The sequence below is a fragment of the Balaenoptera acutorostrata genome, chromosome 12 (genome assembly GCF_949987535.1).
Source record: "Balaenoptera acutorostrata chromosome 12, mBalAcu1.1, whole genome shotgun sequence".
NCBI lineage: Eukaryota > Metazoa > Chordata > Mammalia > Artiodactyla > Balaenopteridae > Balaenoptera > Balaenoptera acutorostrata.
Genome location: NC_080075.1, coordinates 74287639 through 74311915, shown reverse-complemented (window position 1 = coordinate 74311915; position 24277 = coordinate 74287639). Strand labels below are relative to the sequence as shown.

The following is a 24277-nucleotide window of genomic DNA, read 5'->3' as shown; positions in this document are numbered from 1 at the left end:
GTAATATGACAAAGGCAGTGATTCAAGAAGATTGATTTGTCAACTCTGTACACAGAGTTGAGGTTTAACAAGAATGAAAAAGGCTAACTTAGTAGGTGTTAAACTTAGGCAGTAGTCAAAAGTGGGCAAGACCTGTAAAGGTGCTAAGAAATATTCAAATTACCCTGAATTGCAACCAGATCACAGCATATACATTCTATTAAGAAATTTAACTCAATGAAATAAACTTCTGAGGCTCAATATCTGCAAGAAATTATGTTACAAGTATACCCTAGGTTTAGCTAGGGGAGAAATAAAGCTCAAAGAAAAGCAGATTTCTCCAATATTAATGATTATTTTTCAAGGATTTTTTAGTAATCATAATGAATTACAGGATCATGGCTTCCAACCCCAAAATGTTGATATTATTAGCTCTAGCTCTTTAAAAACACAAGAAAAAGACCTGCCTCATCCTCACATACTGATATAATTTCTTGTATAGCCTGAATACTTCATGAAGATCACTGCTATTAGTAAGTCGTGAGCATATACACATGCATTTATTCATTCCACAAATATTTATTTAAGGTCTACTATTTGCCAGGTCCATTCTATACCCTGGAGATACAGCAGGAAACAAAATAAAGTTTTTGTCTTCAAAGGGCTTACAATCTAGTGGAGTATAGATTATAAAGAAATACAAAAACGGGGCTTCCCTGGTGGCGCAGTGGTTGAGAATCCGCCTGCCAATGCAGGGGACACGGGTTCGAGACCTGGTTTGGGAAGATCCCACATGCCGCGGAGCGGCTGGGCCCCGTGAGCCACAATTACTGAGCCTGCGCGTCTGGAGCCTGTGCTCCGCAACAAGAGAGGCCGCGACAGTGAGAGGCCCGCGCACCGCGATGAAGAGTGGCCCCCGCTTGCCACAACTAGAGAAGGTCCTCCCACAGAAACGAAGACCCAACACAGCCATAAATAAATAAATAAATAAATTTAAAAAAAAAAAAAAAAAAAAAAAAAAAAAAAAAAAAAGAAATACAAAAACGTATAAAGTAATGTCATATATCAGTGCCACGAAGAAATTAAAACAAGGCAATGGGATACTGACGATGGTGCTATTTTAGGTAAGACAGTTAAGATGAGGCTCTCTGAGAAGCTAACATTTAAGGAGAGATCTGAATGAAGTAAGGGAATGAGCCACATGAATTATATGATAATTAAGTCCACATGCAAAAAAAGAGACTTAGACCCTTACCTTAAACCATACACAAAAATTAGTTCAAAATTAACACAAAAATGGATTACAGACTGAAACATAACGTTAAAACTATAAAACTCCTAGATGAAAACACAGGAGAAAATCACTGTGACCCTGGGTTAGGCAAAAGTTTCTTAGATATGACATGAAGAGCACAATCCATAAAAGAAAAAAATTGATAAAGTGGCCTTCCTCAAAATTAAGAGCTCTTCTCTTCAAAAGATCATTAAGAAAATGAAAAGATAAGACACAGACTGGAAAAAATTATCTGTAGATCATATATCTGACAGAGAACTTGTGTCCAGAATATATAAAGAACTCTTAAAACTCAGTAAGCAGACAACAAACCAACCAGGTATAAAATGGGCGAGAGAAATTGTCATAGGCCAGAGGAGCCTAAGGAGACGTGACGAATAAACATAATGGTACCCTGGACAGGAACCTGGAAAAGAAAAAGGACATTAGGAAACAAACTAATGAAATCTCAATAAAGCATGGAGTTCAGTTAATAACAATATCAATATTGGTTCATTTGTAAAGTGTTAACAACAGGGGAACTGAGTGCAGGGTATACGGGAACTCTCTGTCCTATCTTAGCTACATTTCTCTAAATCTAAAACTACCCTAAAACGGTGAAAGATATAAATAGACAATTATAGAAAGAAGATATATGGATGGTTTATTAGTACATGAAAAGGTGCTCAACATCATTAGTCATTGGGGAAATGCAAATTAAAACTACAATAAGGTACCACTACTCACTAGCTAGGATGGCTATAAATACAAAAGATTGACAATATACCCAGTGCACTGGTGAGAATGTGGAGAAACTGGAGCTCTCATGTATTGCTGGTGGGACCGTAAGAGGTACAGTCACTTTCAAAAAACAGTTCAGCAGTTTCTTAAAATGTTAAATATACTCTTACCCTGCACGACCCAGCAATTCTCCTCCTAGGTATCTACCAAAGAGACATGTGAAAACATATGTCCACACAAAGACAAAGATGTTCATAGCAGGATTATTCATAATAGTCAAAAACTGTAAATGAGCCAAGTGTCCATCAACAGGTGAATGGATAAACAAAATGTGGTATTCATATAATGGGATATTTTCAGCATTGAAAAGGCATAAACTACTGATACTTGCTACAACATGGATAAGCCTCAAAAATATTATGTTAAGTGAAAGAAGCCAGAAACAAAAAACTACGTATCATTCTGTTCATATAAAATGTCTAGAAAAGGCAAAACTACAGAAACAGGATGTATATCAGGGGCTATAGGTGGGAGCTGGGATTGACTACAAATGGGTACAAGAGAACTTTTTTGGATGATGAAAAAGTTCTAAAACTGGATGGTGGTGATGGGTGCAAAACTACATACATTTACTATAACTCATTTAACTGTAACAGTGGGTGAATTTTATGACGTGTAAATTATACCTCAATAAAACTGTTTTTAAAAAAAAGACAAATCAAAACCACAATGTTCTATTACCTCATACCCATTAGGGTAACTTAAAAACAAAACAAAACAAAACAGAACATTACAAGTGTTGGTAAGGATGTGGAGAAACTGGAACCCTTATACTTTGTTCATGGGATTGTAAAATGGTGCAACCACTATGGAAAACAGTATGGAGGTTCCTCAAAAACTAAAAATAGAACTACCATATCATCTAGCAGTCCAACCTCTGGGAATATAACCCAAAGAATTAAAAGCAGGGTCTCAAAGACATATCTGTACACCCATCTTCATAGCATTATTCAGAATAGCCAACAGGTGGAAACCCAAATGTCTGTTGGCAAAGGAATGGACAAACAAAATGTGGTATATACATACAATGGAATATTATTCAGCCTTAAAAAGGAAGGAAATCCTGACATGTTAGAACATGGATGAACCATGAGGACATTATACTATGTGAAATAAGACAGTCACATAAAGACAAATAATATATGATTCTACTTATATGAGGTATCTTAGGTACTCAAATTCATAGAAAGAGGAAGTAGAATGGTGGTTACCAGAGGATCTTGGTAAAGAGGAGTTGATGTTTAATGGATATATTGTTTTCGATTTGCAAGTTGAAAAAGTTCTGGAGATCTGTTTCACAACAATGTAAATATACTTAACACTACTGAACTGTGCACTTGAAAATAGTTAAGATGGTAAATTTTATGTTATGTGTATTTTACCACAATTAAAAAAAAAGAAAGAAAACCAAGGGATGGTGTTTGGGCAATGCTAGATTTACAGTTTAAAAACAGACTGTTTTATGGCAGTACAGTGCTAAACAGAGTGAGAAAAATCCCAAGGGGTGGGTGAAACTGAGCAGATCAAAGTCACAACCACTTATAATTATCCTCCTAGGATTAAACCTTGAGTATGGTTGTATTAAATAATGCTATTTCTCCTTACTGCATCACAATCAATCACCACATTTGCTGTTCACATGACCATCCCTCTCTATCACACACACACACAGGAACCACACATATATACTCACATGTGTGGGTTTCTGAGTATATGCAAGTTCTCCCGTCCCCAACACACACACACACACACACACAGAAGTTCAGGCAAAAATCTTATCCTATTCCTAGGACTATCTCACATGATGCGTGACCCTTGGTACCAGTGCTCTCTGTGCTCCCTCCTTCTTCTTGGGAGAGATACACTTCCCAGGCCAGCTACCCAAAGCCCAGAAGAGAATGATTATCTGGGACCTTCAGCCTGAAATGGAGCCAAACAGACAACACCCAAACCAGAACTGAGTGAAGCTCAAGGCTCTAAGAGAATCTTGTGTTCTTCAGCTGCTAGGTTTTCAAAATCATCCCAGCAAAATGCAAGACAGAATTAGTGTCAGATAAGCTGTGACCTGAGAACCATAAGAGCCTTCACGTTCTAGGTTATCTAAATAGAATAAAAAGCAGCTTTTCTTTTCTCAAAAGGTCAAATTAGATAAACCTGAAATGTTAGCTATCTGATGGCCCACTAGTGAGCAGACTGTGTCACCATGCCTAGGTTTTTCAAAATCATTACGGCAAAACGCAAGACAGAATTAATACCAGATGAGCTATGATCTAAGAGCCAAAGTATGACTTGCCTGTTGGAAATAGCTCAAAATTATAACCTTCCAAATAGGTTCAGCCTCAGGAGACCAGAATGAATCTGATACTCCTTTCAAGTGACTAGAACATCAGCTTCACCTAGGAATCTAAGAGAAAAGCATCATCTTGCTGGTTTCCTCAAATAAGACTCTCCTCAGCACCCACAGAGCCCCACTCACAATTCACATTCAGTAAATACTTGTGGAAGACAGTGATTTCAGTCCAGATCAACTTATCAATATCATAAATTCTATAACAATTTATTTTGGAATATAGTAAAAGCAGTTAATAACTCTCATTGAAAAAAAACAAATTTGGCTCATAAAGAAAGTTGCAAACAATAAGGCATTTGGTTTGGCACAGGACAATTAGCCAGAAGCACCCTTGTCACAAAAGTCATTTCAAATTCCAAATTCATCCATCATTTTAAAAGAAGTGTCAGAAATATGTGCTTAAATAACTAAACAACATAAACAAGAAGTTAGACCTGTTTTCTCATACGGTTACAAATGGTCTTAGATTACTCCTGGTCTGGTCAATTCCTACTGATCTACTTAAAGTCATCATGAATAAGAACAAAACTGGCAGAATTTTTGCATTATGCTAAAAAGTTCACAAACACTGAAAGCACCAGATGTTTAAAGCATAGTTGTCTAAAGTTCAAAAAACAAAAAAAATAAACTATGTCTTGGTATAGAAAAACAACAAAGAGGACAGATATGGGTTGATTAAATCAAGGTAGTGCATATGTATAGTCTAAGTCAGTATTAAACAGAAGAGTAGTTAAAATAGGACAATTAAGAGCCATATTAAAGTTAATGTTAATTAACTGTTAATTATAATTTAACAGTTTTTTAATTGTCTAGGTTAATTCTGTTTTGATACAAGGTGTGGAGGAAACTGGTTAGTTTAGCTGTTCAAACATTCTACACATTTATTAGGCACATGCTGTGAGAAACAGGAAGAAGGTAGTCTGGTTTCTAAGTAACAAATTTTATCCAAATGTTTTAACAGAAGAAGTTACCAAATTAACCTTTACGTTTGGGTGGGGGAAAAAAAAAACAAACCTGGACCATCAAACCAAAGAATATGATGAGCATTCAGAAAAATGAATACCAAGAAGCACAAAGTGCCCTAAATTTGCAGTTTTAATCAACCCTTTTTTAAGACTAGGGATTGGCAAACTTTTCTGTGAAGAGCCAGATAATAAATATTTTAGGCTTTGAGGGTCATACGATTTCAGTTACAAAGACTCAATTTTGCCACTGTAGCCAAAAGCAGCCATAGACAATACGTAAAGGAATTAGCATGGCTGTGTCCCAATAAACGTTCCTTTATGGACACTGAAATCTGAATTTCATATAACTTTCACAAAATATTATTCTCCTGTTTATTTCTCTTCAACCATTCAAAAATATAAAAAAATCATTCTTAGGTCATGGGCCAGACAAAAACAGGTGACAGGTTGGATTTAGCCTGTGGGCTGCATTAACCGCTGTTTAAGAGAACAGATCAGTCACAGGTGGTGCATCGAGGGGGACACCAGTCATGCTCCTCCTTGCTGGAATTCAGAGGAACAAATATACTGAGCCGACATCAGAAATAAATAAATAAACCATAAACTGAAATGTAATGGTGATGAATTGCTAATTAAAGAAATCTGATATAAGAATTATGTGGTTAGGGCCTCCCTGGTGGCGCAGTGGTTAATAATCCGCCTGCCAATGCAGAGAACACGGGTTCAAGCCCTGGTCCAGGGAGATCCCACATGCCGCAGAGCAACGAAGCCCGTGCGCCACAACTACTGAGCCTGCGCCCTAGAGCCCGTGAGCCATAACTACTGAGTGCACGTGCCTAGAGCCCATGCTCCACAAGAGAAGCCACCGCAATGAGAAGCCTGTGCACCGCAACGAAGAGTAGCCCCCGCTCGCCACAACTAGAGAAAGCCCGCGCACAGCAATGAAGACCCAACACAGCCCAAAAGAAAATAAATAAAATAAAATAAATTTAAGAAAAAAAAAAAGAATTATGTGCTTAGATAATTAGATCCTAAGCACCAGCAAACTGCTTGAATTAGGCTAGCAGAAAGTTTATCAGACTCTTCAATGGTCAGAAGTTTCACAAAAATGTTTTGACCAAAAGAAACAACTAATTTCTCTCAAAGACTTAGAAGGAAACTTGCTACAGTGTTGATGATAAGTAAACTGGTTTCTTTTTTTTTTTGAGGTTTATTTGAAAAACGTTGTTTACGTAATATTCTCAGCTCACCAGAAAAGAAATAGAATGGCCCAATCGAGGAAATATGCCTGACATCTAGTGGAAGCCTTAGGTACTGTAGGTATGTGACCTATATTATTTACTGAAAGAAAAACAAACAAACAGAAGAAGGGGGATGGGGTAGATGTCTGTTTATATAAATCATGTTTAGTGTCATTCATTAATTCAATACATTTTAAATGCCTACCATGTCCCAGGCACTATTTTAGGCACTGAGAACTCAGTGAAGAACAAACAAGACAGTCCCAGCCTTTGCGGAGTGTACATTTTTATGACATGCTTTACTTTATTCTGAGGAAAAGACTTTAAAAGTTTAGAATACAGTATTTATAACATCCTAACCTCTCAGAAGCACTTTCAGATACATTATCCTTAAACAATATCCTGAGATAATTAAGATGAGTTTTATTACCACCATTTTACAGAAAAGTAAACTGTTGTCTCTTGATTTTTAATCTAGTTTTTCTTCTGTCACATCACACTGCCTCCCTTATATTTTTCAACCAACCCAGTTACAGCTATTCGATGTTTGCCCTTGATTCTAAACCTAACCACAGGGTTCAAACAACGGTTTGATTACCATAAGTTTCTACAATAACAATTTCTTACTGGGTCAGCATGTTAGGAAACCAGGAAAGAAGGTTTGGCATGGAGTGAGGAGTCCCAGACTCTGGTCCCAACTCCAGCATTTTGTAGCTGTGTGATCTTGAGCAGGTCAAGCAACCTCCCCGATCCTGTTCCCTGATATGTAACAGGTTAATGCTATGTATACTACAAAGGTTGCTGTGAGGGTTAAATGAAATAACATACACGGAAGAGGTTAACAAAGGGCTCAGAACACTGTGGGTGTTCAATAAATATCAACACTTGAATCTCAAATTTGTGAGCATCTGAGTATCTCTACCCTATGCCAACAATGAAACGTAAGCAATTAGCATTAAAATATACTTAATCTCAATTCCTGTGCCAAATTTCCACCGGAGTCTTAATTTTACTTCTAGGCATTTAATGGTAAAACCTAAGATTTTTAAAATATGTTGGCCACTCTCGCGCGTACGCTGAGTGAAGAAGGCGAAAGGGCTGTGTTGTTAGGAGAGTTACTTTAGAAGTCACCCTTGGGGCTTCCCTGGTGGCGCAGTGGTTGAGAATCTGCCTGCTAATGCAGGGGACACGGGTTCGAGCCCTGGTCTGGGAAGATCCCACATGCCACGGAGCAGCTGGGCCCGTGAGCCACAACTACTGAGCCTGCGCGTCTGGAGCCTGTGCCCCGCAACGGGAGGGGCCGCGATAGTGAAAGGCCCGCGCACCGCGATGAAGAGCGGTCCCCGCACCGCGATGAGGAGTGGCCCCCACTTGCCGCAACTAGAGAAAACCCTCGCACAAACCGAAGACCCAACACAGTCATAAATAAATAAATAAATAAATAAATTAATTAATTAATTAAAAAAAAAAAAAAAAAAGAAGTCACCCTTGTTACCAAAGCACCAGGTTCAATAGCTGTCTGTTTCTTAACCTTTTGCTTGGTTGATTTTCATGGAACTAGCAGATTTTTTGTTTTTTTGTCTCTCTGCTAAAAAACTCTGTATCTTCTGTGTTCCGCTGACATTGCTGTTCCTGAAGTGCAGGTGTCAGTGGTCTGCAATCAGTTTTTGTTTTGTTTTGGGGGAGTCTAATCTCTTAGGAGTATTTGCACTCTACTGAAAGCCTTGCCAAACAATTTTGTAAACACAAGATTAGGAAAAGGAAAGGGTATTAGACTGGACAAGAGTGCGGGAGACCCTTTTACACATGTGTGTGAACATTTCCTGTGTTGCCTTCGGACCCACGGTTTGTGGTCCACAATCTAGCCGCTGTAGAGCTTCTGTTGACTCTTGCAAGTGGACACCTGGGTCTTAACTTCCCTGCTGTACGTTTCTTTGAGGGTGCAGCTAAAAAAATGGTGGTCTTGGACATGAGGTAAGAGGGTGACACCTTGGCCTCAGACATCATCTGTCTTCTGCTGGCACTGGTTGAATCTCATCAAGTTCAGTCTTTGACGTGTGGATGACAGGGTCCTGGTGTGTCAGCCAGGCGTCATGGCTGTGCCTCTGAGGTGGGAGAGCCAAGTTCAGGACACTGGTCCACAAGAGACCTCCCAGCTCCATGTAATATCAAACAGCAAAAATCTCCCAGAGATCTCCATCTCAACGCCAAGACCCAGCTCCACTCAACGACCAGCAAGCTACAGTGCTGGACACCCTATGCCAAACAACTAGCAAGACAGGAACACAACCCCATCCATTAGCAGAGAGGCTGCTTAAAATCATAATGAGGCCACAGACACCCCAAAACACACCACCAGACGTGGACCTGCCCACCAGAAAGACAAGATCCAGCCTCATCCACCAGAACACAGGCACTAGTCCCCTCCACCAGGAAGCCTACACAACCCACTGAACCAACCTTAGCCACTGGGAACAGACACCAAAAACAACAGGACCTACGAACCTGCAGCCTGCGAAAAGGAGACCCCAAACACAATAAGTTAAGGAAAATGAGAAGACAGAGAAACACACAGCAGATGAAGGAGCAAGGCAAAAACCCACCAGACCTAACAAATGAAGAGGAAACAGGAAGTCTACCTGAAAAAGAATTCAGAATAATGACAGTAAAGATGATCCAAAATCTTGGAAATAGAATGGAGAAACTACAAGAAACATTTAACAAGGACCGAGAAGAACTAAAGAGCAAACAAACAGGGATGAACAACACAATAAATGAAACTAAAAATTCTCTAGAAGCAATCAATAGCAGAATAACTGAGGCAGAAAAACGGATAAGTGACCTGGAAGATAAAATAGTGGAAATAACTACTGCAGAGCAGGATAAAGAAAAAGAATGAAAAGAATTAAGAACAGTCTCAGAGACCTCTGGGACAACATTAAACGCGCCAACATTCGAATTACAGGGGTCCCAGAAGAAGAAGACAAAAAGAAAGGGACTGAGAAAATATTTGAAGAGATTATAGTTGAAAACGTCCCTAATATGGGAAAGGAAATAGTCAATCAAGTCCAGGAAGCGCAGAGAGTCCCATACAGGATAAACCCAAGGATAAACATGCCAAGACACGTATTAATCAAACTATCAAAAATTAAATACACAGAAAAAATATTAAAAGCAGCAAGCGAAAAGCAACAAATAACACACAAGGGAATCCCCATAAGGTTAACAGCTGATCTTTCACCAGAAACTCTCCAAGCCAGAAGGCAGTGGCAGGACATATTTAAAGTGATGAAAGGGAAAAACCTACAACCACGATTACTCTACCCAGCAAGGATCTCATTCAGATTTGACAGAGAAACTAAAACCTTTACAGACAAGCAAAAGCTAAGAGAATTCAGCACCACCAAACCAGCTTTACAACAAATGCTAAAGGAACTTCTCTAGGCAGGAAACACAAGAGAAGGAAAAGACCTACAAAAACAAACCCAAAACAATTAAGAAATGGTAATAGGAACATACATATCGATAATTACCTTAAATGTAAATGGATTAAATGCTCCCACCAAAAGACAGACTGGCTGAATGGATACAAAAACAAGACCTGTATATACGCTGTCTACAAGAGACTCACTTCAGACCTAGGGACACACACAGACTGAAAGAGAGGGGATGGAAAAAGATATTCCATGCAAATGGAAATCAAAAGAAAGCTGGAGTAGCAATTCTCATATCAGACAAAATAGACTTTAAAACAAAGACTATTACAAGAGACAAAGAAGGACACTACATAATGATCAAGGGATCAATCCAAGAAGAAGACATAACAATTGTAAATATTTGTGCACCCAACATAGGAGCACCTCAATACATAAGGCAAATACAACAGCCATAAAAGGGGAAATTGACAGTAACACAATCATAGTAGGGGACTTTAACACCCCACTTTCACCAATGGACAGATCATCCAAAATGAAAATAAATAAGGAAACACAAACTTTAAATGATACATTAAACAAGATGGACTTAACTGATATTTATAGGACATTCCATCCAAAAACAACAGAATACACATTCTTCTCAAGTGCTCATGGAACATTCTCCAGGACAGATCATATCTTGGGTCACAAATCAAGCCTTGGTAAATTTAAGAAAACTGAAATCATATCAAGTATCTTTTCCAACCACAATGCTATGAGACTAGATATCAATTACAGGAAAAAAACTGTAAAAAATACAAACACATGGAGGCTAAAGAATACACTGCTAAATAACCAAGAGATCACTGAAGAAATCAAAGAGGAAATCAAAAAATACCTAGAAACAAATGACAATGAAAACACGACGACCCAAAACCTATGGGATGCAGCAAAAGCAGTTCTAAAGGGAAGTTTATAGCACAACAATCCTACCTTAAAAAACAAGAAATATCTCAAATAAACAACCTAACCTTACACCTACAGCAATTAGAGAAAGAAAAACCAAAAAAACCCGAAGTTAGCAGAAGGAAAGAAATAATAAAGATCAGATCAGAAATAAATGAAAAAGAAATGAAGGAAACAATAGCAAAGATCAATAAAACTAAAAGCTGGTTCTTTGAGAAGATAAACAAAATTGATAAACCATTAGCCAGACTCATCAAGACAAAAAGGGAGAAGACTCAAATCAATAGAATTAGAAATGAAAAAGGAGAAGTAATAACTGACACTGCAGAAATACAAAGCATCATAAGAGACTACTATAAGCAACTCTATGCCAATAAAATGGACAACCTGGAAGAAATGGACAAATTCTTAGAAATGTACAACCTTCCAAGACTGAACCAGGAAGAAATAGAAAATATGAACAGACCAATCACAAGCACTGAAATTGAAACTGTAATTAAAAATCTTCCAACAAACAAAAGCCCAGGAGGAGATGGTTTCACATGCGAATTCTATCAAACATTTAGAGAAGAGCTAACACCTATCCTTCTCAAACTCTTCCAAAATATAGCAGAGGGAGGAACACTCCCAAACTCATTCTACAAGGCCACCATCACCCTGATACCAAAACCAGACAAAGAGGTCACAAAAAAAGAAAACTACAGGCCAATATCTCTGATGAACATAGATGCAAAAATCCTCAACAAAATACTAGCAAACAGAATCCAACAGCACATTAAAAGGATCATACACCATGATCAAGTGGGGTTTATCACAGGAATGCAAGGATTCTTCAAGATACACAAATCAATCAATGTGATACACCATATTAACAAATTGAAGGAGAAAAACCATATGATCATCTCAATAGATGCAGAGAAAGCTTTCAACAAAATTCAACACCCATTTATGATAAAAACCCTCCAGAAAGTAGGCATAGAGGGAACTTTCCTCAACATAATAAAGGCCATATATGACAAACCCACAGCCAACATCGTCCTCAATGGTGAAAAACTGAAACCATTTCCACTAAGATCAGGAACAAGACAAGGTTGCCCACTCTCACCACTACTATTCAACATAATTTTGTCAGTTTTAGCCACAGCAATCAGAGAAGAAAAAGAAATAAAAGGAATCTAAATCGGAAAAGAAGAAGTAAAGCTGTCACTGTTTGCACATGACATGATACTATACATAGAGAATCCTAAAGATGCTACCAGAAAACTACTAGAGCTAATCAATGAATTTGGTAAAGTAGCAGGATAAAAATTAATGCACAGAAATTTCTTGCATGCCTATACACTAATGATGAAAAATCTGAAAGTGAAATTAAGAAAACACTCCCATTTACCACTGCAACAAAAAGAATGTAATGTCTAGGAGTAAACCTACCTAAGGAGACAAAAGACCTGTATGCAGAAAATTATAAGACACTGATGAAAGAAATTAAAGATGATACAAATAGATGGGAGAGATATACCATGTTCTTGGATTGGAAGAATCAACATTGTGAAAATGACTCTACTACCCAAAGCAATCTACAGATTCAATGCAATCCCTATCAAATTACCACTGGGATTTTTCACAAAACTAGAACAAAAAATTTCACAAGTTGTATGGAAACACAAAAGACACCAAATAGCCAAAGCAATCTTGAGAAATAAAAACGGAGCTGGAGGAATCAGGCTCCCTGACTTCAGACTATACTACAAAGCTACAGTAATCAAGACAGTATGGTACTCGCACAAAAACAGAAATAGAGATCAATGGAACAGGATAGAAAGCCCAGAGGTAAACCCACGCACATATGGTCACCTTATCTTTGATAAAGGAAGCAAGAATATGCAGTAGAGAAAAGACAGCCTCTTCAATAAGTGGTGCTGGGAAAACTGGACAGCTACATGTAAAAGAATGAAATTAGAACACTCCCTAACACCATACACAAAAATAAACTCAAAATGGATTGAAGACATATATGTAAGGCCAGACACTATCAAACTCTTAGAGGAAAACATAGGCAGAACACTCTATGACATAAATCACAGCAAGATCCTTTTTGACCCACCTCCTAGAGAAATGGAAATAAAAACAAAAATAAAAAAATGGGACCTAATGAAACTTAAAAGCTTTTGCACAGCAAAGGAAACCATACACAAGACAAAAAGACAACCCTCAGAATGGGAGAAAATATTTGCAAATGAAGCAACTGACAAAGGATTAATCTCCAAAATTTAGAAGCAGCTCATGCAGCTCAGTATCGAAAAAACAAACAACCCAATCCAAAAATGGGCAGAAGACCTAAACAGACATTTCTCCAAAGAAGATATACAGTTTGCCAACAAACACATGAAAGAATGCTCAACATCATTAATCATTAGAGAAATGTAAATCAAAACTACAATGAGATATGATCTCACACCGGTCAGAATGGTCATCATCAAAAAATCTAGAAACAATAAATGCTGGAGAGGGTGTGGAGAAAAGGGAACCCTCTTGCACTGTTGGTGGGAATGTAAATTGATACAGCCACTATGGAGAACAGTATGAAGGTTCCTTAAAAAACTAAAATTAGAACTACCATACGACCCAGCAATCCCACTACTGGGCATATACTCTGAGAAAACCGTAATTCAAAAAGAGTCAGGTACCAAAATGTTCATTGCAGCTCTATTTACAATAGCCAGGACATGGAAGCAACCTAAGTGTCCGTCAACAGATGAATGGATAAAGAAGATGTGGCACATATATACAATGGAATATTACTCAGCCATAAAAAGAAATGAAATTGAGTTATTTGTAGTGAGGTGGATGGACCTAGAGTCTGTCATACAGAGTGAAGTAAGTCAGAAAGAGAAAAACAAATACCATATGCTAACACATATATATGGAATCTAAAAAAAATAAAAATAAAATGTCATGAAGAACCTAGGGGCAAGACAGGAATAAAGACGCAGACCTACTAGAGAATGGACTTGAGGATACAGGGAGGGGGAAGGGTAAGCTGGGACAAAGTGAGAGAGTGGCATGGACATACACACACTACCAAATGTAAAATAGATAGCTAGTGGGAAGTAGCCGCGTAGCACAGGGAGATCAGCTCGGTGCTCTGTGACCACCTAGAGGGGTTGGATAGGGAGGATGGGAGGGAGGGAGATGCAAGAGGGAAGAGATATGGGGACATATGTATATGTATAACTGATTCACTTTGTTATAAAGCAGAAACTGACACACCATTTTAAAGCAATTATACTCCAATAAAGATGTTAAAAAATAATAATAAAATAAAATATGTTTACAAACTTTTCTCCATCTCCATTACCACCACGATAGTCCAAACCACCATCATCTCTCACCTGGTACATGAAAAAAAAAAAACCTAGCTGGCCTCGGCTTTTTCATCCTTGTCCCACTCCCTATTTCCACACAACAGGAGGTGATTTCTTAACATGCAAAATTCAACGTGTCCCTCTCCTATCCAAACCCCTTCAGTTTGGGATAATGTCCCAAATCTCAGGTGGCCTTTGCCTACCTCTGCAGCCTTCCTCTTGCTCTCTGTTTTCCTGCTCCTCCTCTGCTGGGAATACTCCTCCCGCTGCCCTCCATGTACCTAATCCCTATTTATGTTTTAGGCTTCACTGTAAATGTTATTCTTCACAAAACCCTTTCTTAACCTACCAGTAAGATAAAGACAGACTACAAGGTAAAGACATCTTATTAGACAATTACTTTATATATATAGGACAAATATGTGATCTATATTATTTCTCAGAGTTTTCAAAGTGAGTATCAATTGTCAAAAGGAAGGCAAAATTAAAACTGCAACACAGTAAACAGGAAAATAATAGAGGTGGGACAAATGGCTCTCCATTTTGAAAAAAATAAACTTAAATTCCTAGCTCATATCTGACAACAACAACAACAAAAAAGGAAAAAATACAGAAATAAGAAATTTATTGACAGAGGTATTTTTATAATATTGAAGGGAGAAAATTAATTTTAAATACGAAATGGAAGCCAGAAACATAAAGAAAAAAATTAACAAGTTTGCCCATTAGACTAAAACTTCAGTAAGAAACTTTATTCTCTACTCTGAGGAAGATCAAGCTTGAAATGGTCAAAGATATATACATTCCAGCATGCTCCTTTTTTTTTGAAAATTTGTGAGCAAATAAGCATGCTATGTAAGAAATAACTATTAAGGGTGAGCCTAGTTGAAAAGTGTTTAATTAGTGGCCTAGTTCAAGTACATTGGTCATCCAGTCCCTATTCCCAACACTCAGCCTCCTTGGTAGACAGCATTCAACCAAATCAGGATGACTGATTTTTAGTAAAACAAATAAAAGCAACTTTAAGTGTCTGAAAATAATACCTGCAATGTGTAAAGACTCCTGAAGTACAAGAATGTTGTCTATTCTTTGTGCAAAAAAGGACCCTTCTAAATTAATATAGTGAAACAATGATTAAAACAATCATGATCCTATCTAAATGAAATATTTTGCTGACTTTAAGCATTCAAATGTAGGAGCTACCTTCATCTCTAAGTGCAAAACAGCAATCTTTTTCTTCTTCCTGATCATGATTAAGAAATGCACAGTGGCCCACTCCTCACAATTTTCTCATCTATACTTGTAACTTTTTCCTAAGGAAGCCAGCCGAAAACACTGTACTTTATAAAATTGGCTTCTTCACTGTCACTCAAACCTATTTGCAAGTAAGCAAAGTACTGTGTGAATACTGTTTGCACCTTGCATAATACCTGGAAGATCCTTAATAAATATTTGCTGAATGAATGGAAAATTTAAATTTCAGCAAGCATTAAGAATTGCTGTTCACATATTTACATTTCAGTTGTACTCTATACGCATTTTTGGATAATTAATAGTGAATTCTTAGCTTGTTGTTCGTACAGCTAAAACCACTTATGTTCTAGTGAAGTGGTTCCATAATCTGATCAGATCCACAAGGAAACTTTCTCAAAAGGCAGATTCCCGGCCACCCCCAGAATAATGATTCAGTTGACCTAAAACAGAAGTAATCTAGTATTCGATACTTTTAAAAGCTTAGTGACCCTGGTATCAGCCAGGTTTGGGAACCACTGGTATGTGAATATATACATTAAAAAAAATCTGTTATGGGCTTCCCTGGTGGCGCAGTGGTTGACAGTCTGCCTGCCAATGCAGGGGACACGGGTTCGAGCCCTGGTCTGGGAAGATCCCACATGCCGCGGAGCGACTAGCTCCGTGAGCCACAACTACTGAGCCTGCGCGTCTGGAGCCTGTGCTCCGCAACAAGAGAGGCCGCGACAGTGAGAGGCCCGCGCACCGTGATGAAGAGTGGCCCCCGCTCTCCGCAACTGGAGAAAGCCCTCGCACAGAAACGAAGACCCAACACAGCTGTAAATAAATAAATTAATTAATTAAAAAAAAAATCTGTTAAACATAGAACCTCAAAGTTGAATGCGACTTTAAAAGTTGTCTAGTCAATCCAAATAGGATTAATTACTCAAAATTTCCTCAGAATACAAAAGGGAAGCTATCACTACATTTTCTGAGTGGTCTACTGACTATCCACATGGCTTGGGAATAATTTAGATTAATAAATACCTGAACTATAAAATTTGAGTTCTAGGTTATACCTAGTCTGGAAATATCTAGTAAAGTTGAATACACTTATGGTATACATTACTAGAGCTGACCAATATCTGGTTCTCCTCTCCTTCCTAGGTACCCGGAAGATGATCTATACTTGAAGTTAGTACAGTTGTGAAGGAAACGACACGTGTCACCAAAGCACAGAAGAATTGATGTGAGGTCCCCACACACTCTCTTCCCCAGCTGCAGTGACCAATGAGGGCTCGTGTTAAGATGGTAGAGCCAGAAACTTCAACTTCAACTGGTCTACCCGACCGTGGAGCATCGTCCAGCGAGAAATCTCCAGCACAACACTTCGCAAACCACTTTTGACATGTTTGATCAGTCACAGCACCTTCTCCGTAAACTTGCACAGATCTTTTTGTAAGTTTCAGTTGTGTTTTTACCTTTCTTGAAATAATAAAGCATAATATGCCAAAAATGTTGCTTTTTTTCTTCCATCTTCAATATTAAAATGGCTATACAAAAATGCACCGATTTTGATAAGTCTTTTTTTAAATGCACACTGATATGACAGCTGTCACATACAATCTAACAAAATTGTTTCAAATGAAGTTAAAGACAACTAAGTGCTACTACAGCCATCTTATGGAAAAAACCAAATGAACCTTTTGGCCCACCCAATATTTATAAAGTAATAAGCTTACAGAAGACTATGCAGAGCATGACCATTTATATAAAGTTTTAAAATATGTGATTTTAAGACGCATATACATCTAGCAAAAGTATAAAAACATGTACAGAGTGACAGATACCAAATAAATGTTAGTGGCTACTCTTTGGGAGAGAGAAATGGTAATGGGATTAGGAAGGACTTAGGAAACCACAACATTATCTACTATGTTTTATTTATTTTTTTAAAAAAAGATCTGAGGTAAATACAATAAAATGATAATAGTCAATATAGAAAAAATCAGGTTTCAATTCTTAGCTCTCAGTCCTACACTGAATTCCTTACTAACAGAAACTAGAAATGGGGAGGGCTTTTTTAATATACAGAGAAGAAGAAATCTGAGGTCAAGTTCATCCTGAGACAAGGGAAGTGGAAACACAGATGACCATGAATGCTCAGCAATTACAGATGCCTGGTGCCTCTGAAAGAGAAGTGAGGGGCTGCATTAGAAAGGGCAGGATTAGTTGAAAGTCTGCCTGTGACGCAGAACACATCCACCTCCTCCACCGGACTCCCCAGCAGCACACAGCCAGGTGACTACTTTTTTTCTGGGCTGGTAAGAAACTAGAGGTTACCTGCTAGTGAAACTGACCAGAAAGTCTTCAAACTCAGGCACACCAGGGAGAGGTGTGGTATGAATTAGAATGGAGAGATTAACTGAAAGTCTACACTGAACTACTGGATTCCCCAACACACTTCTTCTGGTCAAGATGTACATAATCCTTCACCTAATGACTGTATTCTAGGTATAAAGAAATTCTTACCCAGTTCCATTTGGGAAACATCTGAGGCATTTACTGCAGCATTATATGTGGAGGCAGAGATCTGAAGGCAACCCAGATGTCCATCCCAGGGAGAATGGATAGGCAAAACACGGTTCACATACCACTTGTGTAAACTTTAAAAAAAGGACATAGAAAACAATACCTAGTTTTCAAGAACAGGATTGTTCCTTATTGTAATCAAAGGATATACAATAAGCACATTAGAATGGTTACCTGTGGGGGAAAGGGTGACTAGAGTGGGATGTCACCCTTAAAATCCAGCTTACAATTTATAAGAAACATACTGAAAACCTAAGGACACAGAAAAATTGAAAGAAAAAGGATGGGAAAAGTTATACCGGGTACATACCTAGCAAAAAAATCTTAAAAGATGTTACTAGCAGATAAAATATACTACAGAACAAATAGAATTATTAGGAATAAAGAAAGTCACTACATAAGAATAAATTTTTAACTTCCTAGTGAAATATGTATAATTTTGAACAAGTAAGTAAGACTGTAGAAGATTTGAGTAACATGGTTAACAAATTTGACTTAATTGACATACATTCATTTACTATAAACCCTGTACCCAACAAGCATAGAATAAACGTTTTCAAGTTTACTTGGAACATAATAAAAACTTGATCATATACTAGATAATAAGCATGTCTCACCAAATTTGAAAGAACTGAATAATACAGAACATTTTTCAGACCAAAATGAAATTAAATTAGAAATTAATAACAAAAAGGTAACTAGAAAACCCTCATATGTTTGGAAATTAAGAAAGTATACTTCTCAAAGAAGAAATAAAAGAACTTAGAAAATATTTAGAATTAAACAATAAAAAAATTACATAACAAAACTTGGACATTACTCAGGTAGTGCTCAGAGAAATTTATAGCCTTAAATGCTTAAATGTGGGGGAAAAAACCTGAAATCAGTAAGCTAACCATATCTTTAAATAAGTTAGAAAAAGAGTAGCAAAATAAACCCAAAGAAGCTTTAACAAAAGAAATAATAAAGGATGGAAATAAATGAAATTTTTAAAATACAGTACATACAATAAAAGAATCATCAAAACCAAAAGTTGGTCCTCTGAAAGCCTAACAGACTGGACAAGCCTATGGCAAGATTTTTCAAGGAAAAAAAAAAAAAGGAAAAAACTGTAAATATGTGAGAGTAGGAATGAAAAAGATGTTAGCACAGATACTATAGATAAATATTATAAACTTTTTGCCAATAACTTTGAAAATTAGATGGAACTGACAACCTCCTACATCTATAAAATGTTCCAAAGTGACTCAAAAAGAAATACAAAATGAAAATAGTCTTATACTTTTTTTAAAAGACTGTTTTTTTTTTAACTATTAATGGAATTAATAGTTAAAAATCTCCCCACAAAGAAGGCTTAAGGCACAGATGGCTTCACTGGTGAGTTTTACCAAAAATACAAGGAGCAAATAATTCCAATCTTAAACAAGCTCTCCCCAAAAAACATAAAAAGAGAGAATTCTCCTCAACTTTTTGAAGATAGCAAACTGGGCAAACTTTATCCTAAAAACAAAACAAAAAAATCAAGGGAAATTACAGGACAATTTAACTCATAAACATAGAAAAAAGCTAAACAAAATATTAGCAAGTGAAATCTAGCAGTGTATTAAAGGGAGGGTCAACTTATGTTTATTCCAGGAATGTAGGGTTGTTTAAAAAACAATTAATGTAATTCACTATATTAAGAGAATAAAGAAACTCAGGCTATCATCTCAATGCAGAAAGTCTCTGATAAAATTTGACATCATTCATGACAAAAAGAAAGCACTAGCAAACTAGGAATAAAAGGGAAACTCTTTTATCTGATAAACAGTTTCTACAAAAAACCAACATCAAAAGACATGCTAAAATGAATGCTGAAAGTGTTCTCTTTGGTATCAGTAATAATGCAAGAATGCCTATCAAACCATTGCATGCAATATTGCACTGGAGGCTCTAGCCGGCATAATAAAAACAAAAGAAAAAAAAATGAGTATATTTAAAAGCACAAAGAATGGGAGGGAAGACAAAAGGCAATCATTATTTGCAGGTGATATAATGATTTATAGAAAATCCAAAAGAATGTGAGTACAAATTGCTAGAATTATGAACAAGTTACACAAGATGACTACATAGTGGATTAAAATACAAAAGCAACGTGCATGTCCATACACCAGCAACAAACTGCTAAGAAACATAGTTCAAAAAAGATACCATTTGCATGACTGTACACATTTGCCAAAAATCACTGAATTGTACACTTAAAGTGGGAGCATTTTATTCCACGTAAATTATATCTCAAAATAACTGCAGAGAAAAAAGGCATCATTTGCAACAGCAGCAACAAATGCAAAGTACACAAGAATTAATTTAACATGTACAAGACCTTTCTGAGGAAAAATTATAAAGCTTTACTAAATGGCACAAAAGGATATTTAAATAAATGGAAAGACATAACGCATTCATGGAATGGAAGACTTAATATTATAAAGATGTCTGTTCTTCCCAATTTGATGTTTAGATTCAATAAATCTCTGATCAAAACTCCAACAAAATTTTATGAGGGACTCAATAAAGCTGATTCTCAAATTTATATGAAAGAGCAAAGGGCAAAGAATAGACAAGACACTCCTAAAAAAGATGACTTAATCCCTTACAGTAATTAAGATAGTATGATATTGGCATAGTGATAGACATTTTGACCAAAGGAACAGAATAAAGAGCCCAGAAACCAGACCGTGCGTATTTGCAAACTTCATTTATGACAATGGTGGCATTGTAGTTAAGTGGGGAAATGATGGATTATCCAAAAAATGGCATTGAGACAAGTTATTATTCAAATGCAGAGAGAGAGAAAACTGGATATTCCACATCACACCACACACAAAAATTTGTTCCAGATGAATTAAAGACATATGTAAAAAGGACATCTTCAAAGCTTAAAAAGAGAGAGAAATATCACTACAATGTTGGAGCAGGCAAGGGTTTTGTTTTTTGTTTTTAATTCAAATGAAAAACACTAACCAAAAAGGGAAAAGGTTAACAAATTTAACCAAAAAATGGATTACACACAAATAAGTAAAACCTACTATGGAATACAGTGGGAGAAAAGCATATATTTTCCCCAGGAAGAAGAAATCAATGGGAAACTGAAGGAAAAACCACCACAAAAACAGTACAAGAAAGTCAGTCCAGTTATAAAGTCAACAGGCACACTTTTGAGCTACCTGTGGTATATAAGAAAGAAGATCCCACTGAACTCTGACGAGAACAACTGCACAGGGATTGTGACACTGGAACTAAACAAAGGGTACACAAAATGACAGCACACTGCTTGACTTTGTAATGAATGGAATTAACTGAAAATGCTGTTATTTGGTTTTCAACTTTTAGATTGAGCCCTTAATAAATCTCAGAAGACTTAGTTATGATCATAGGAGAGAAGAGAAATATTATCAGCTTTGATAATAAAAGTAATGGCACAGATGACAGAAGTTAGGAGGCAAAGGGAGAAGGGAGAAGCAGATAGAAGGTTAAAACTTCCTTCGTTTACATAGTAGAAGTCAAAAGAAGTTACAAGAAATAGAAGTTTAAAAATTACATTCAAGAGTACAAAGGTAACTAATTTTTAAAATGGTGATATAATTATGAAAAGATGAGATGGGTTGATACGTAGAGTTATAAATGAGGTTGGTCCCTTACACCACAGAAGGAATTCAATAATGTCCAAAACGGATAAGCCAAGAAATGGTGCTCTGAACATATTATTTAGCGATATGGAGGTATCCATTAGGAGATCTAAAAACCCAAACAAAGCACAGTGAAACTGGGGAGGGGAGAATGTGCTGCGTTTCATTATACGTATTGTATTTTTTCTGTATTATTGAACTTTTAATCTATATGTGTGTATTATTTTAATAAATATAAAAGTTTTGAAAATTACTGAACGAAGAGAAAGAAAAGATCAAGAACTCTAAGAGCTCATTTAATCAAACTATGTAATTTGAGCTAGGTAAAAGAAAACGGATGTCTACTGCAACAGAAAAACTTCTAAATACCTGAGTAAGACTAATAATCAAAAACCTAACAACTTTATCTAGCAGAGTACACTTAATATCATTATTTAATTCAGAGGGAAGAAATCAGTTCAAAGGCTGAATCTTATCCTTCATTGTTTCTCCTCCTCCTTACTTTTCCTCTTCATTTCTCTAGCTTTTTTGTTGCCCTCCAGCTTTCTTTTCTTTAGCAAGAATATTTAACTGAAAATAAAAATAAAACACTAGTTTTATTTATAGAGTACAGTCTTGTGGTTCCTAATTTTCTCTCAATACAAAAAGAGCAAATTAGGTTGATTTTCATTTCCATGTGGTTTAAACTAACTTTTAAAATCTCTATGGTCATTAACTGTTGTAAAGAAGAAAAGATCTCTACTGCTGATTTAAGGGAAGAACACAAATAACAAAAGACAACCTTGTTAAACCCAGCACACTAATTACTCTTAACATATTAATTTTCTGAAGGGGACCGCTACATAACTTAGGCTTCAGGGCTCAGGAGCTAGGTTTCCATGCAGGTATTTATGGTGATTTAAAGAGCTGAAAGCTTGAAGTCTTAAGATCCCCAAAAGTAAGGTAAAAACCAGAAGCTGAAATGTTCGTGTTAGGTGATATTCGGTTTTGACCCAAAAGAATTCAGCAAGGTTTCCATTTCAGTATAATCCACATCTATCGTATACTTACACTATATTTGCAAGGTCAAGTGGTTTCTCTGGTTGTTCAGGAAAAACAGGGTGCGGAGGTTCTCTGGTGGGTACACACCCCAAGGATTTACTAATTGCATGGCTCAGCTTCTTTGCAGGGGATTTCTGTGTCAAAGTAGAAAATATGGAAATAAGAAATTGAATTTTCAAAAGAATGAAACAGAATTTTAACTTAGTGACAAGAGCTGTAGAAAATATCTTTGTAAATACAAACTAAGTTGCATTACAGTCACCACTACTGAGCCTTGCAGAAAGGAACCTACGGTTGTTTCAAGGTCGTTTGTGGCCCTTCGTTTCTGTCCTAACTCCCTCATTTCTACTATGCAGTCACACTATTCAGTTAGTGTTAACTTTCCTTTTGAACATCTCTGTGTGCCCTTTGCAGGAACTCCCTCTTTTGATGCTTCTGGATCATTCTGGTAAGATGTTATAGTTAATTCCCTGATCAGAGTCAGAAATTTTTGCTGGACTAAAATACTAAAAGGTTAAGATAATGCTGAGAGCTCACGGCTCTCGAATGTTAGCAAATTAGCTGACTAACCCCCATCCCCCAAAATATTAAGAGAATATTCCCCAAATGAACATGAAACAGAACATTTGGTGTTAAGGGTCTGGCTATGTATACAGATACAAATGAGTGCACTCACATACACAGGAAGCATCAGATCTGTGACTATAAATTATGATATGCTGAAGGTACAAAAATAAGTTGGCATACTAATACATTTCCTGGGAAGGTAGAACAATACACACTAAATCCAAAGACTAGCAGGCCTAAGGTATAATAGTAAATATGCACAAAAGTAAACAATATGCCACGACTAAGATATGTAGAATATGAAACCCATATCTAAAGGACACTTAAAAAAATTAATTAATTTGTTTATTTATTTATTTATATTTTGGCTGCGTTGGATCTCCATTGCTGCGCGGGCTTTCTCTAGCTGCGGTGAGCAGGGCTACTCGTTGTTGCAGTGCGCAGGCTTCTCATTGTGGTGGCTTCTCTTGTTGCAGAGCACGGCTCTAGGCATGCGGGCTTCAGTAGTTGTGGCACACGGCCTCAGTATTTGTGGCCTGTGGGATCTAGAATGCAGGCTCAGTAGTTGGGGTGCATGGGCTTAGTTGCTCCGCAGCACGTGGGATCTTCCTGGACCAGGGCTCGAACCCATGTCCCCTGCATTGGCAGGAGGATTCTTAACTACTGCGCCACCAGAGAAGCCCCCCAATTCCCTTTAGATAATAACTGTTGTCTGAGATTTTCTTGGCAGGATACTAGTCGCAAAAAAGTTTAAATATTTCATTCCTCTGCCTCTGCCGTGTATTACCGTATGTACTACTTTAGAAAATAGACCTTGTTTGCAGCT

At 37.1% G+C, this 24277-nt stretch overlaps 1 protein-coding gene across 29 annotated transcripts in view; it reads right to left on the bottom strand.

The window, feature by feature from the left end:
* The window catches only part of DTNB (dystrobrevin beta), a 255206-nt gene that overhangs the window by 104424 nt on the left and 126505 nt on the right, over positions 1 to 24277 (bottom strand). For 27 of the 29 annotated variants that reach the window (XR_009009899.1, XR_009009898.1, XR_009009901.1 and 24 more), the window contains one exon: positions 22894 to 23018. Coding sequence is in view for 20 of the 29 variants with exons in the window: in XM_057558169.1 (XP_057414152.1) it covers positions 22894 to 23018 (125 nt within the window). In the remaining 9 variants the exon portion in view is untranslated. Of the gene's footprint in view, positions 1 to 17517; positions 17776 to 18118; positions 18253 to 22394; positions 22414 to 22893; positions 23019 to 24277 lie in introns of those variants that run through there. The other 2 variants (XM_057558182.1, XM_057558185.1) reach the window with 2 other exon arrangements.